This window comes from Pavona decussata, unplaced genomic scaffold (assembly GCF_977016875.1).
Source record: "Pavona decussata unplaced genomic scaffold, jaPavDecu1.1 SCAFFOLD_91, whole genome shotgun sequence".
NCBI lineage: Eukaryota > Metazoa > Cnidaria > Anthozoa > Scleractinia > Agariciidae > Pavona > Pavona decussata.
In genome coordinates this window covers 1,607,102-1,622,496 of record NW_028145508.1, presented here as the reverse complement: position 1 = coordinate 1,622,496, position 15,395 = coordinate 1,607,102, and the positions used below count along the sequence as shown (strand labels likewise).

Here is a 15,395-nt window from a genome sequence, read left to right as displayed (position 1 = left end):
AAAATTATTGCGTACGGCGTAGGAAGAACGCACTCCTGATACAGATTGGAGTCGAGTTATATCGGACAATAAACGAATGAATGGATCTTGAGGCGCGTATCTGGCATCCCACGCAGATTTTGCAGGGGCGGATGACATTATCACCAACTTGGCAAAGGAGAGAGAGAGAGCCTGGGATCGAGATCATCGAATGCGCTCCCTTATCTTTGATTAGCCTGCGTAGCAGTCGTTTCCGTTTCCTTCAAGCCAAGCGGGGTAAGCGTGCGAGGGCATTGGGCAAAAAGGAGCAAAAAAAGTAGGAGCGGGGGGGAGGGACGGGCTCCTACTTTTTTGTTCCTTTTTGCCCAATGCCCTCGCGCGCTTGCCCCGCTTGGCTTGAAGGAAACGGAAACGACTGCTACGCAGGCTAATCTTTGATTTAAACCAAACCCATGTTTTCGCGAAAACCGCTGAGCTCTGAAATCTGGTTCCAGTCCTTGTTATTGTTATCTGAGGTCTTCCTACAGAAACAAGTACGTGGGTGACACGTGACCGAAGTAACCTGTCAGTGGTTTCAAGGTGAACCTCATGTGTTGTATGTATGTAACAGCGAAATGTCAATGTCGTAAGGTTCTGCAATGGTTTCTGGGAAATCCGCCATATTGAATTTTCCAGAACACGCGACAAAAGAGTTGGTGAATTTCTTAGAAGACTTTTTACGCTGAGAGTGTTTCATTAGGGATTTAATAATGGGTAGGTATTGGAACGGGTGCATCTTCGCATCTTGGGTCATCTTAGCTTTCGCTAAAAGTCGCGTACAATTTGATGTTTTAATATTATCTACAAGCTTACTTTCTATCTGTATTTTCCTGCGTAGAAAAGCTCAAGATGGGACCAGAAACGAAGAAACGCGTCCAGACAGTGTTAAAAGTTAGCAAGACAGTATTCCATTGGGGATTTATTCCAGTAATAATTTATCTGGGTAGGTATTTGCATGTGTCTATCTTGCACGTATAAATGTGCTGAAAGTTACTCCAACCGATAATTTGACGCTTACGTCAAATCAATTCGAACTTTCAACATCCCCAGTACTCTCCCCCACCCTTGGCTCCAGCTGGGTTGAGCAGTTTTTCAAGGGCAGGGTTTCACCTTTGTTAGCAAATGGCCCACTCAAGAATACCCGGCCACTGAAATCTAGAACTTAAAAACCTGCTACCGCAGTCCCGCAGTCATCTAATTTGCATCCACTACCTGACTTCGGACCGTGGTAGCACTCCAGTTTAATACATTCCTCGTTCTTTAATCCATCCACTACTGGACTGCGGACCGCGGTAGCACTCCAGTTTAATACTTGGATCAATTACTTATTCATCTGTTGAGCGCGGTAGCACGGCCCACGGGTTTCAGAGTAATGCACCGTGCGTGTGGACGGGTATTCTGAAATTGCTCCTACCTGGAACCCTACGTGCCAGCAGGTGAATAAGAAACCTCAGGAAGCCTACGTGCCAGCAGGTGAATAAGAAACCTCACATCACGTCGTCAACAACTCCTCGAAAGTTCCAAAGGAAGGTCTTGCTCAATACACCAAATTAAACAAACATATTTATGCATTCAAGGTGTTGATTAATCTTGATCGTCAGTCAGCAACTTTTACCGTTTAAATACCAAACCATTGGCTAAAGTGCTTGGAAACTGCTTGCAAATGTAAACAAGCTCTCTGCTCGCACAAAAACATTTTATGCAATAAAAACCCATTGGTTCCCATGCTCCCAGCAATTTCTGCTAAGCTTGTGCAAGCCAGTTAAACCAGTTGACATCTGGTTAGAAACCAGAATTTTCAATTTATTCGTCCAGGTTTGTGGCCGGCAGCAGATAAAAGAATTTGATGGATGTCTGCAGAGGTCTGTTAAGGCTGATTTACATGGTACAACTTTTGCTTACGACTGTCGCATGCAATTTCTGGAGCGTGCACTGCTCGCGTCATGCAAAAAAAAGCACACAACTCTTGTCACTCAACATTGTCTATACCTACGATTGTGGTACCACATTTCTCATGACTTACATGGAAGTCGTAAGGGAGTTGTAGGTTTGATTTGCACAAAACAATTCGTGTTGTAGGCCTATCGTAAGCTTGTCGCATGCGACAAAGTCATACCGTGTAAATCGCCCTTTATTCACCCAGCAACACATTGACTGAAGCCGAAAATTTGCCCTTGAAGACAGGCATTTTAGTACTTAAGGGTAGGGCATTTCAGATTTGTATGGCTTTTTGGTCCTAGGAAGCAAGAGTAAGCCAATCTTCAAAAGTTCAAAAAATAATGCATTCAGGTTGGTGGGGTGGGGGGGGGGGGGAGGTTTGAAGTATCAATATTACTTACTTTTCACTTCTTATAGGATTAAAGCAAGGTGGTGAACCAGGAATGCCCGAGCCAACGCTGTTAAGGTAGGTAAACAAAATAACATGTAAGCAGTAACCCAAGGGCATTTATAAGAGAATGCAACAATTTGTAAAGAGCTGCCAAGGGCAGTTATCAGGGTTTGTAAGGGTCATGAAAATCTTGGAAAGTATTTGTAGGTGTCATTGTATCAAAATAGTGCACATGCAATTTTGCTTGAGCCCTCTGGAAATTCACCATACAGAAGTGCCTTTACTGGTCTTTGATCTTCCATACTTTGCACAGTGGGCAGTGTTCCAGATAACTTTCAAAATCAGAGAGTCAATGGAGAATTTTAAGGGGTCAATAGCTCTGGTGCTCCCCAAATCTTCTTAAGTTTACCATTCATTTTGTCAGGTCAGGAAGCCAGGTTTCTTGGATTTTTGACCTGAGACCTCTCTCTTATCTGGAACACTGAGTGGGTGCTTAAACCACACTGTAGGAGTATAAAAATTATTCTACTGAAGCTGTTGCAATAACTTGGGTCAGCTGCTTTTCCTCTTGGTTTTCCATAATGTAATATGTAGTAAAGATGATACCTAGTTTTTTCCCTCAGTTAATTAATGTTTTATGTTCTGTATATTAATTTTCAGTCTTCTCTGGGCTTAGTAGCATAAGGATTCAAGGCTGGCTGCTTGCTGTAAAACTGAAGGATATTACAAGAGAGATTAATATTAATACATGAAGCTGTTTGGTGTTGGATTTTACAACGAAGTTTCAGCAGGGAACATAATGGAGTGAAATATTGCACCTCAAGACCAAGACATACAACACCATAGACATTACCAAAACAACTGATTTCATTGTTGTGTGCAAACCTAGATGTTGAAACATTTGCTATGATAATGATTTAATAATTATTGTTTTCATGATTAAAACAATAAGTCACCAAACCGTGGCACTTTAGAGTGAGTGTCTAAAGTAATCCGTGTTTACTTGGGTTTTTCTTCACTGCCCTCTTTGATCTGTTTGCAACCAATCAATGAGGAGCAAAATGAAAACCAAGCATGACTTGCTTGCACTCTCTTCACTCCATGTACATGTATCTGCTTTAAATTCTGATGTTTGTTGCACTGTTTGCATCTATTATTTTTCATTGCTGGAGTAATGACTTGAGTTTTACAACACTAAATTGTCAGAAAATTTAAATAATTTGCTATACCAATACACTACTAAATATTTGAGTTTGTATTACTAATTGTATTACAAGCTCCATGCTCTTCCTTCACAGGAAAAAAGATTCCTGGACTTAACTTGTGAGTGTCAAAAACTTTTTACCGCATCTCTTTGTTAAATTGTGACCACAAATCATAAGCTTCATGTTTCAAAATCAGGATCTGGGCACAACTTCAAAATCAGCTGTAAATATTAAGACTTTGGAAATTACATACTGTAACTCCTTCATTAAAATGACATTTCTCAAATTGTATGTTCAGTTGTTTTTCTACATTTTCAATGGAGTGAAACCTTTAAAGTGGGGTTCTTTTAACTCAAACCCTGTGTAGACCAGAGAAAAGATTTCAGATAGTGGGGTGGTGTCAAATTGTAAACTTTAAAATTGACAATGTTGTTAGTAGGACAATGCTAGTACCTATCATACTCAATATATGTTTCATACATTTCCATTTATTTATTCATCCTTCACGGGTATATTACGAACTCACAATATGACCAGCTCCAATTTGGCTTGATAGCTCAGTTGGTAGAGCACTGCACTGGGATCACAGAGGTCTTAGGTTCGAGTCCCGTTCAAGCCTGAATTCTATTTGAGGCCATGTTTTAGTAACTGCTTAAAATGCGTAAATAACTGCAAGGGTCTTTCTTCTATTTGATTTTTCATTTGCAGTTCATAGTATATGTTTCATATATTTAACAATTATTTCACGAGCGCGCATTGGATATGAGATGATAGATAGCCAACGAGGCGCGTAGCGCCGAGTTGGCTATAATCATCTCATATCCTACAAGCGCAAGTGGAGTAATTGTTTTATTAAAAACAATCAAGAAATATTGCTAGATCTTACAGATTTCGCTGTGCAAGAACAACCAGAAGACAATTTAATGATCGTCATTTCTTGGTCATAGTATAATGGCTCATATACCATGGCCTCTAAGCCAATCAAATCCTTCGAATTGCATTATACAATGATTCAGTTTTTAATAATTACATTTATATACTCAAGTTTCTTTTTTCATCCTCTTCCAAGAAGATATCCATACCTCCAACAGAGCAATATTGAACTGGATCAAGGTTGCCATGGAGGCTCTTGTGGGGGAATATATTTGAAGAAAATTTGCATGTTTTAAACATTCCCCCTCCTAAGCCTCAAGAAAATGGTCTACTTTCATGAGGCGTAGGAAGGGAATCTTTTGCAAATTTTTTCATATTCTTTAACTGGATCTAGCTTGCAATGGAGGCTCTTTTTGAGGAATATAATAATTATTATTAAAAAAGAAATTGCACATGAAAAGTTTCCCCCACTTAAGCCTTCTGTGTGAGCTAGTTCCAGTTCGATACAAATAATATGAATACAGTCTATTGTGCAGCTGGGGGCATATGTCAAATTTTAGCTTTGTTTTTTGTTTTATAATGAAAATAATTATGACTAAATTCCAGGAATAAAATGGACACAATTTTGAACTGAACTGTCACAGGCAACATGCAAAAAATGAGGGCAACCCAAACTGAAATAGGATAATATTACCACACCCCTGAAACAGACTGAATGAACCGCAATCCCTCTACTATAGATGTGACCTTTGGACTCTGTTCCACCAACCTTTTTTTCTGACAGCATTTAAGCAGCTGAATTTTTTAAGGCTCAATTTGCAACTGTTCACTTGTAGTTTATGTGCATAATTTTTATTTCATCAGCCTTAAGGCCACTTTGAGGTTGAGAAGGGGACTGGGTTGAGTTGCAAATTTCATTATTTATAAAATTATTGACACTACCATATAAAAGATCATGTTAAGATTAGTCATTTGGCCAAGTTTGGAGTTGTTTAGTTTAATAACAACCAAGTTATGGACCTTGAAACATGGTTGCAAATCCATACAAACATCTTTAATCCCCCCAACCCATACAAATTCTTAAAAAGTTGCTCATTTTTGTCACCTCTGTAAAATACTGTCATATAGCTACCGTTTCAATGAAACTGAGTTGAAAATTACAATTTTACCAATTTTTAAGTATAGTATATCCGGGGGGGGGGGGGGGGGGGGGACTTCCAGACGGAACAGACGGGGATGCTCGTCGGAAATTTTGAATTTAACCCCTAAAGGAGACTATCTGGGCGTGGCTCAAACTTTTTGTGACCCCTAAAGGAGACCAATCTGGGCGTGGCTTAAGCAAATTTTGACCCCTAATGCGGTAAACAAAACAAGTTAAAAAGAAAATTTGACTTCTGTTTCTCTTCGCGTAATTCTGTGTTTCTTTATGGAACCCTAAACGAGACCTTGGCGGCTTAAAATATTGGCGCTTTGCCCAGAGCACCCTAAGCGAGACCAAAATTTACACCCCTAAGCGAGACGACGAGCATCCCCGTCTGTTTCATATGGGAGTCCCCCTCCCCCGGGAGTATATCACAGAAATGATAAAAATGTTGAGAGTTGATATTACACATTTGTATGGATTTAGAACCATGTTTCAAAGCCCAAAACTTGGTTGCTATTTATCTAAACAGGACCAAACTTGGCCAAATGATTAATCTTGCAGTGTCTTTCACATGGTGGTGTCAATTTATAAATTGGATACAATTTGCAACTTGACCCAGTCCCCTGCTCATCCTCAAAGTGGCCCACACATTGTTGCGTTAAACACAACCATTGGTTAATAGCTTGTACATGTCTGCTATCCCAAGGTGTAGTGTGTTTGTGATCAAACAAAGGCAACAAAATTTAAAGAAAAGTACGAAACTAAATCGAAGGGCCTGCAGGGGCTTAAAACAGTGATGGTGAATTTTTATCAAAAATACGATCCAATTCTGGGCCCTGGTCACATGACAAAAATCAGGGAAGTTTGAAAAAAAAAAAAAAACAGACAAAAACCTAAATTTTGAAATATATCTTTTCCTATTGGTAGTAGTTCAAAACAAGCATATTAAGTTGTTTCCATTTTCTTGTCTGAAACAACATACTTTGCTGCTTGTAGAAAGAGTTTGTATTTAATACAGAATATAATGTTTAGTAAGACAATCTTCCAAGTAAGTTACTCTTTATTGCTTACAACTGGACAACAATAAAATGAATCATATAATCAGCTGATAAGCAATCAAGTTTATTATACACATGTACATCAGGAGTCACTGAGCAAAGATATGAATCACACTTTCCAGAATCAATTTTCTTTTGCTGCACTTGCTATTAAGCCTGTGTCTACAGGATTAACTTTTTAGAAAAAAAAAAAAAATCCAAGATAAAGTTAACCTTTCATCGCATGCATAGCTAACCATCAACCTTGTGCCTACATGCTCCCATCTTGTTTAGGAGTGGATTGTGTTGCAGAAAATATCCATAGGCAGAAAGATTTTCGTTTTGGGTCTGCCCCGCCCTCTGGGAATTCATTTCCTAAAGAAACTGGTTTCTAAGAACCTCCTTCCTCATGGAATTTCCAATGTCCTTCTGCTGGGAGGGAATGGATCTTTTTTGGAACTGTAAATTCCACTTTTCTGTGGGGAAATCACCAAGCAATAACTCACCCACTTCCATTCCCAGCTTTGCGTAGATAACTTCGCACTAAGCTTTGTGCGGACAACAAAGCATGAGGGAAGGAACTAGGTTAACACTGACAAAAAATTGCCTCTGAACGTCCTCTTCTCGATGTCTGGCTAAAAGCTTGCTTTCTTTCTTGTGTTACAATATCCGCTGTTATAAAACAATTAAAGATGGTTATCCAACATAATTAATGGATGTATTTGGGTCACAGTTGCAAAGCAAAGACGGCAAACAAACAATATTAATTTTTGTAGGAATCCAACCAGAAAAAACCACATCATATCTTTGCTCACTGAACGTGAAAGAAAACAATTATTGAAACAAACTACATGGATTTACATCCCAACATTAAAAATCTGAATGTCCTAAAAGCTTCTAACAATCTATGAGTATACACTAAGTATGCCTAGCCCCGGGACACAATGGAATATATGTTTTATAGTTAATCAACACGGCGGCTTCAATACACAGTTATGAGATGGAGTATATACACTAAACTCTTTGGTTATGTCCAGGTAAGTTTGAACAGTCAGCTGTACAGTCAGCTGTCTCTTGCACTCTCCTCTACGTTCAATAAGGGCTAGTGCAAAGAAAAGGCCAACATTTTGGGTGAGAAATCAAACATGCGGAAGAATATTTTATCTGATTTCCAAACACCTCGAAGCTGGTTAAAACACACTCAGCTGCACTTTGTTTTTCAACCTACTTCTCGGTGTTTGGAAATTGGAAACACTTTTGAGCGTTTGATTTAGATAGCTTCTCAAACCCTTTGTAATTCTGACTTGAAGAAATTGAAAGAAGTTCACCAAATTATAGGATAATTAAGATACCATTTCCATATCTTTATGCAAGTGTTATGCTTTGTTTCTCTTCACTTATAATTATCAATGATTTGAGAAACTATAATTATTCAAAGATAGCTCCCACAGTATCGTACATACACAGTGCAGTGCTACATGTACACAACATCAGAACAGACATTAATATATTATTGCACACTGCAGTGCAGTAATGTAGCATCGGTAAGTATTACTGTCGCATCCACTTTATTATAAAACAGGAACGCAAACTAGCCAGAATTAATGTACTTAGTAAAACTTTCAGCATGGACGGCCAGGAACTGACCCCCGAGGCCTTGTTGCGATGCAGTAGTACTCGTTAAATGTCTTATGACTAAATACATGCACTTACCCACTTTTATGAGCAAAAGATAGATCGTACAACTGTATTTCTTAGGGCCCTTTTACATTTTAAACAAATGTAGCATTAAAAAGAGGTCATCACCATACGTTCTCAGACATTTAAGTAAAAAATAATTATCTCTTTCCGACAATATTCACGGGCACAGCTTAGAAATAATTACTATGCAAGCAAAAAGCCTGGCTGGTGATGATGTGCAGTCTCAAAATTACCAACTTCATCATTTTCTGGTAAAATTTCAGTCAGCAATAAGCTATTTTTCAGTGGGCAAAATTTTCCAGTAACCAGCTCTTCTCCACGTACTTGAACTTACATTAAAGGCACCAGACTTGTCATCTCAAATTACAGCTAAAAGAATATTTAAAACGCAAGTAAAAGGAGAGATGGGGAGAAAGAAACAGTACGAGTCAAGTTAACTTTCAAGGTGCTACTTGGTTTTGAAACTGTTACTGTTAACGTTTCTTCACGTGATCAGATAACCCGCTCCCGGAACAAGAGTTTAGCTAGAAACAGACGTCATGGTGTAGACTTAAAAGATGACAGAGAACCTCTCAGCTGTCCCCATTTTCGTTATTCTGAGTCCATGTTACCCTCTCTTCATAAAACTTGATAACTATCTGTGGCCACCTGACATTGGCGGTAGTGGACGGTATCAAATCCGCTCTGTCAGTGCCTTTCCTGTAAAGAAAAGACAGGAATTTTAATTCACTTCAACTTCAGATGATCATGGCTTTTCTTTGTGTAAATTTTAATATGATGGGCTTGTCCAATCAAAGTATTTTGCACTGTAGCATTTTTTGGGGACACTATAAATCAGGCATACTCGGAAGAAAGAAATTCCGAGCGCTCTTATCAGGAGTTGAACCTAAGACCTTCCGATTACTAGTTCGGATGCTCTACCACTGAGCTAACCACTAAGCTCAGTGGTAGAGCATCCGAACTAGTAATTGGAAGGTCTTAGGTTCGACTCCTCATAGGAGCACTCAGATTTCTTTCTTCCAAGTATGCCTGTGTCACTTTCTAGAGTAATACATCATTCTCAATAATTATCCTGTGAAATCATGTGGAATATTGCCTGATACTTAGCCTATGAAGCCGTAGGCTGAATGGGCTACAATCAGGGGATTTTCCACAAGATTGCACAGGATAATTGTTTTATTATTCCACACATTGATAAAAAAAGTACAGTTTTATTGTGGAAAAGCTGGAAACGATCTTTATTTTGCCAGTTTTCTCCCTGACACACAAACTTACTTACTTACTTGTCTGGTCCCTATATAATTTCCGGGCACAAACAAAGATTGTTGTTGTTGTTGTTACGCCCAAGGATATCTGTTGTCTACAAATGACGATTATCGCGTGCACCATGAACATTTTTTTGGGAGTGTTACAATGTGTTGAATGAAAAGTACTATAAGCTGCACAAAAATAAAAACGTCTAGGCACTGAAGTGGGGTTTCATTAATAGCCTGCGTAGCAGTTGTTTCCGTTTCTTTCAAGCCAAGCTGGGCAAGCGTGCAAGGGAATTGGGCAAACAGGAGCAAAAAAAGTAGGTGCGGAGGGGAGGGGAGAGGACGGAAAGGAAACGCCTGCCGCTGAGCCCCGACATTTTACCGAACGCCCCCCAATGGCCTTCGCGCTCCCTTGGAGCCTACACTGTCACGTCAAATGTCACATGCTAACTAATCATTTTTAACTTCTGGTAAATCTCAGCGAAAACAGAATCGCGGCACGCAACTTGTTTACTTTAAGTTGCAGTATTTTAGAAGATTTTCTCGAACTTTACGTCGCTCAAACAAAGCGTAGATAAAATTACGCACGACAAATTTTACTTAAGTTTTAGAATATCAAGTCATTTGCATACAGCTGGAATTACAGACAGATTGAGCTTGTCCCACATGACTAAAATACTTCCTCACGCTTCCAGGATAAATTTGTATTTCGCGTAGCGTGAAATACAAAGTCGTTCTAAATATTGAAAACTTCCTTTTCAGACCGTGGTTAGAACTGAAATTTTCCTGCAAAGTATTTACTTGAGGCCTTCTTAATCTATTTATGATTACAGAGTTTGAATAAAAATTTCTTTGTTCGAAGGCGAAACAAGCTTTCAGACCAGCCAATTCTGCTTCCAGCTTTTTGTGTCTTTGTGACCGCCGACAGCCAGAACAAATTTTCTTAAATCTTTAAAAAGTCCAGTGGGATTTCACAAAAACGAATGACACCATGTTTGTTGAGACGATAATACCTACCAACAAACGAAAGCGCAATGAAAACTATATTTTGAGCGTGACCGAGAATTTTGATTTTGCTTGATGTTAATAGACATTCACTCTTAAAGCAGTCCTTTGCTCTGGTTTTAACTGAATTAACATATCTCCCAGCGAAAGTAGTTTAGTTGTTTCCAAAGCAAAGCAAACTTGAAATCGAAAGGACACTCGAGAGAGTTCTTATCTGCCTCGGCCTTGTTTTCATCTTTGATAAACGGTTAACTGGATGTCGTTTTGGTCTAAGAGCTTGATTGACAGACGATTGGCCAATGGTAATACATCATTGCCTCCCGTTTCCTGGCTAACGGTGTTTGGTAAAATGTCTGGGCTCAGCGGCAGGCATTTCCTTTCCTTTCCCACCCCTCCCCCCCGCTCCTACTTTTTTGCTCCTTTTTGCCCAATGCCCTCGTGCACTTACCCCGCTTGGCTTGAAGGAAACGGAAACGACTGCTACGCAGGCTATTTTATTACCATTTTGAACAGCAGGCAAAAAATTAGTGCACCTAGGCATTATGGAAAAAGTTGGTTAAGACAGTAAAGGCAACCAGGCAATGCTGCGTCCACAGACAGTCTATTTGCCCCATTGTCTGGCCCTTGATGAAACCCCTGCTGAAGGGAACAACAACTTTGCAAAAGCACTACTCACCACTGAATAAGAAAATGAACCTGCCCTTCAACATCTGTAGCACCAAGAATCGTGGATGCTTCCCAACCTTCAGCAAGAGGATCAACATCATCTTCTTTGTTTTGTTCGTCATCATCTTTGCCTTCACTAGCATCATTCGGCAGTTCAAATTCAGGATTATTGCCACTAGCCGATTCAGCCACTTTTCTTTTCTTTGTCTTGCTTTCACTTTTATCGCTGAAAAATGTAAATATAGTAGTGGTGACTTTGAGATCAACTACTAAATCAGTGCTAGAGATACATATATCTCTACACTAGTGTACTTGTGATATAAAAGTGGTATAAAATGCTTCACTTTGTAAAAAGATTAACTCCGAAACATTGTGACAGTCTCGGAAACATTAGTTACCTACAACAGTATTTAGGAATATTGTTTCTTGCATTTTTGGCAGGGGTGCATTGCACGCATTTTTTGCTTAGTTTATTTCTGTATGGCGCTGTGTAGAAATCTTTCTGCTTTGTGTTTACTAAGGATATTAAGAGAAAAGGAATTGTTGTATTGCACAAGGTACAGTTAATGTAACATAAAATAAAATCAACAACAACAACTTTATTCAATATACGTACATCTTTTAAAGGAATACACAGCCCGCATATAGCAGAGCTAATCAAGGTGGGCTGTGCAACTTAGTAATTATTACAAAAATGAATAACATTACATGTAGAATAAATTAGTAAAAAGAAATGCACTGTAAAGTTCCGATAAAAGCGACCCTTGTTACTTTCAGAATTAGCAGCCTATGGGGCTCTAATTACTTTTGGCGAGTCATTATTTTCGGGGAAAAAAAACCATGAAACAAAGCTCTAGCTCCTTATTCTGAAATGAAAAATAATGATTCGCAGAGAGCTCAAACAGCAGACAGAATAAAGTTAGACCATTCTGACGAAGAGTGCCAGACAACATTGGGACTTGCACCTACAGATGCAATAAGCAAGATTCAACCACTCAATGTTGCAATGAATGCAGAAATTATTTACTAAGAGTGTTTACAGACTCACTATGGAACACTTGTTTGCAAATCCAGAGCTACAGTGCAGGCCAGAATTAAGCGAACTACGCAGACGCGTTTTATACGCAGCAAAAACGCGTATGCACGTATTTTTAGACGCGTGTAACTGTGTGCGTTTTTGCCATTGTTATTCATCGTTGTAAGTTCTCTTTGTGTGGTATCGTCAAATAAAACAAAAGAATTCAACGGGTTAACAACAAACACAAAATTAGCATTTTATGAAATCAACCAGCGACAGCTATCATATTTCGAATCTTGTCCGCTTCGTAAATCTGCGTAAATACTGGCGACTGTAAAAACAACTCCTAGCCGATAGTGAATATCCAGCGTATGTTATAGAAAAGATAAATCTAAGCTAATTAGTCGAACAGTACTTGTTCGAAATCAAAGCGCTCTGTGCGCGAACTCGTGAATGGAATAGGCGAGTGTTTCGAGTTATACCCACAGTCATTTTAAAAGTTACACGCACATTGTGACTCGAAAGAGAGCGTTTCGAGGTTTCATCGAAGGGGTGAAAATGGCACAAGTTGGCTATAATTGAAAAGGCACTGTGGCTCCCGTGTTGATTGAATAAAAAAGCATCCAGTTTTCCTTCCAAGAACCTCCGTACATCGTGTTGTTGTCGAATGAAATTTGATACATGTGCAGGAATTTGGTTGCCTAGCACGTGACTGAAATCTTCCCGATGTTATCAGCATGGCAATTTCTTTCTACGTCGAAACGATGGCTTCTCTCAGATCAGCCGTGTTTTATAACATTAGAAGAAGCTTTCAATCTTGCAAAAGTTGCTATAATGGCTTTATCCAAGTGAACGTAAATATAGGAATGCACCAAGCGTTGCGGTACTCAGTAGACTCTCAGTGTTTTACGTTTCGGTTTGTTCCGGGTAATCGATCTTATCGCTCACACTAGACCCGAATGAAATTTTGCAAAATTGAAGTTTCCTATTTTACCCTAAGCCTTTAACCAACGGAATTGCCTTGGATCGTTAAAGTCAACTGAACAATTACATTTTGCGGCCGGAGATAGTAAATGCTTGAGGTAGAATGAGGGAAAGTTAACGGTAAGTCAGAAAATCTGAACCGAAGCGCGCCCGCGAGAGGAGCGAAGTCTGTTGAAAATCATTTGGTGGATTGACTGATTTTATTCCGGGTCGTAATTTATTTGTTTATTCTGTATGATTTACCCACAAATACTGTATAATCCTCGAACTACTTGAAACATCATTGCGGCAAGAAATAAATAAGAATAGCGTTTAGAGATATAAACAAACAAGTTAAATCCTTTCACGGTCTACGTACGCAGCGCTCGTTTCGCAAAGTACAGATCTTTAAATTCTGCACTTTCGGCGTTTTATTCCTCTTTTACTTGTCACACGCAGAAGTCTGACTGTTGCAGTCTTGGTATCTTCAATTCTCATTTTTATTCTACAGATTTTATTCATCATTTCGTTTCTTTTCGCAAAATACAGTAAACCTCGGCGGCAATTTTTTTACATGTAGTTCTTCCATGCGCTCAACAACATGGAGTTGTTCTTGTGCTGAGCCGGTTCTACAAGAAAGTCGTCAAGTGTAGTCATACTTTGTCAAACCCTTCTGGAACGCTTTTCCCAGGCGATTCAAAAGAACAAAGAAAGACCAACAATATGAAAACAATGAGCTTGCTCATACATACTAATGCGTCTGACTAGACGCGCATCTGCAGATTTTTAGACGCGTATACGCGTCCGCAGCAGACGAGTTTTACGCGTATGTTTTGGTTCGCTTAATTCTGGCCTGCACTGTATTTATGAGTGGAAAAGTAAGCGCTGGTGGTCAGCGTGCGCTTTTCACGAAATGGGTGGGCACGGCATGGCAAGAGATCTTGCGTTGGCTAAAAGACACAGTTATCCGTTCATTTGTGAAATGAGGTATTGCACTGCCCAGTTCTGGTAGCAGGAACGGTGAAATAAGCATTGATGGTCTGCCGGACTACTGCATGAATGAATCAGCTGATGTAGAGGAAATCAAATTCTTCTCTGACTCAGGGGAGGAAAGCTTAACTCAGTGCTTTTAGTCCATGACACACCAATGCGTTTCATATACTGCAGTATATAGAGTAAGGGTTGGTTGCCGGCCAAATTGTCTGTCTGACTTCGCCAGGCTGCTTTTAACACCTCAACCAACCTTTTCAATAGAAGACCAGATTCAAGTTACCTATCCTACCCAGGTGCACAGCACTTATCTCTTGTCCTATTGTTCAAAATCTAATAAAACCCCTGTATATATAAAAGGGGTCCTATTAATGTGAGGCTTTTTTTCCCCTGATCATCTATTCAGTCAACCTTACGTGAAGTTCACGTAAGTTTGTCCTCTGTTCCAACTTAGAAGCTTTCATCTGAGAAACTGTAAATTTTGATATATAGCAAACCAATCTAAAGAATAATTACATAAGCTTAAGCTTATGCAATCTACAAAAATCAAAGCGAACACCAACAGTACGCATGGACGGCCGACCTGCTGTGGACATCTTGACACACATGAACAACACCTGGATCCATGCAATATACAAGCTTATGGAATCGACCAAAAACCGGGAAATTGGAAGAACACAAGCTCAAATGTCAACAAACTCATATGCACATAAGATTTATAAAACGCAATAAGCTTTAATTTATAATAATGAAGTGTAAATCATCTCACCCGTATTCCTTCCTCTTCTCCTTCTTCTCTGTTTTAACTTCCACAGATTGTTTCTCCAGCCGTCTTCTCTTCTCGTATTCTTGAAGCAATTCCGGGCATTCGAGGCTGTCTTCGGCTTCCCAAGTGTTCTCTTCCGACGGATAACCTTTCCATTTCAACAAGTATTCGACCCTACCCTTGTGAAAGCGTTTGTCAACGACTTTTTCGACTTCGTATATTTCTTCTTCTTCTTCGGTAGTACCATTGTCGTTTTCCGGCGTTGGAGGACGTTTCACACCTAATTCAATTGAAACTAAAGCGGTCTTGCCTGGTTTTTTCTTTCCCATTTTCCAAAAATTTCAGATCTCCACGCCGTTCCGATCGATCAGGGATTCTGAAGCAGAAGCGTCTTCCCGCGCACACTGGTAAGCGATATTCTAACACG

At 39.5% G+C, this 15,395-nt stretch overlaps 2 protein-coding genes across 2 annotated transcripts; one reads left to right on the top strand and one right to left on the bottom strand.

Annotated features, from left to right (window-relative positions):
* Positions 1 to 604: 604 nt before the first annotated feature.
* On the top strand, positions 605 to 3,843 carry LOC146474160 (mitochondrial import receptor subunit TOM7 homolog). Its single transcript, XM_085117423.1, has 4 exons — positions 605 to 732; positions 857 to 961; positions 2,374 to 2,422; positions 3,008 to 3,843. Exons 1-4 carry the CDS (start codon positions 729 to 731, stop codon positions 3,021 to 3,023), a joined length of 174 nt encoding a protein of 57 aa, XP_084973549.1. The 5' UTR covers positions 605 to 728; the 3' UTR covers positions 3,024 to 3,843.
* Positions 3,844 to 6,670: 2,827 nt separating this feature from the next.
* Positions 6,671 to 15,383, bottom strand: LOC146474159 (heterochromatin protein 1-like). Its single transcript, XM_085117460.1, has 3 exons — positions 14,972 to 15,383; positions 11,242 to 11,457; positions 6,671 to 9,006 (listed from the first exon to the last, which is right to left on the bottom strand). Exons 1-3 carry the CDS (start codon positions 15,295 to 15,297, stop codon positions 8,880 to 8,882), a joined length of 669 nt encoding a protein of 222 aa, XP_084973586.1. The 5' UTR covers positions 15,298 to 15,383; the 3' UTR covers positions 6,671 to 8,879.
* Positions 15,384 to 15,395: the final 12 nt, after the last annotated feature.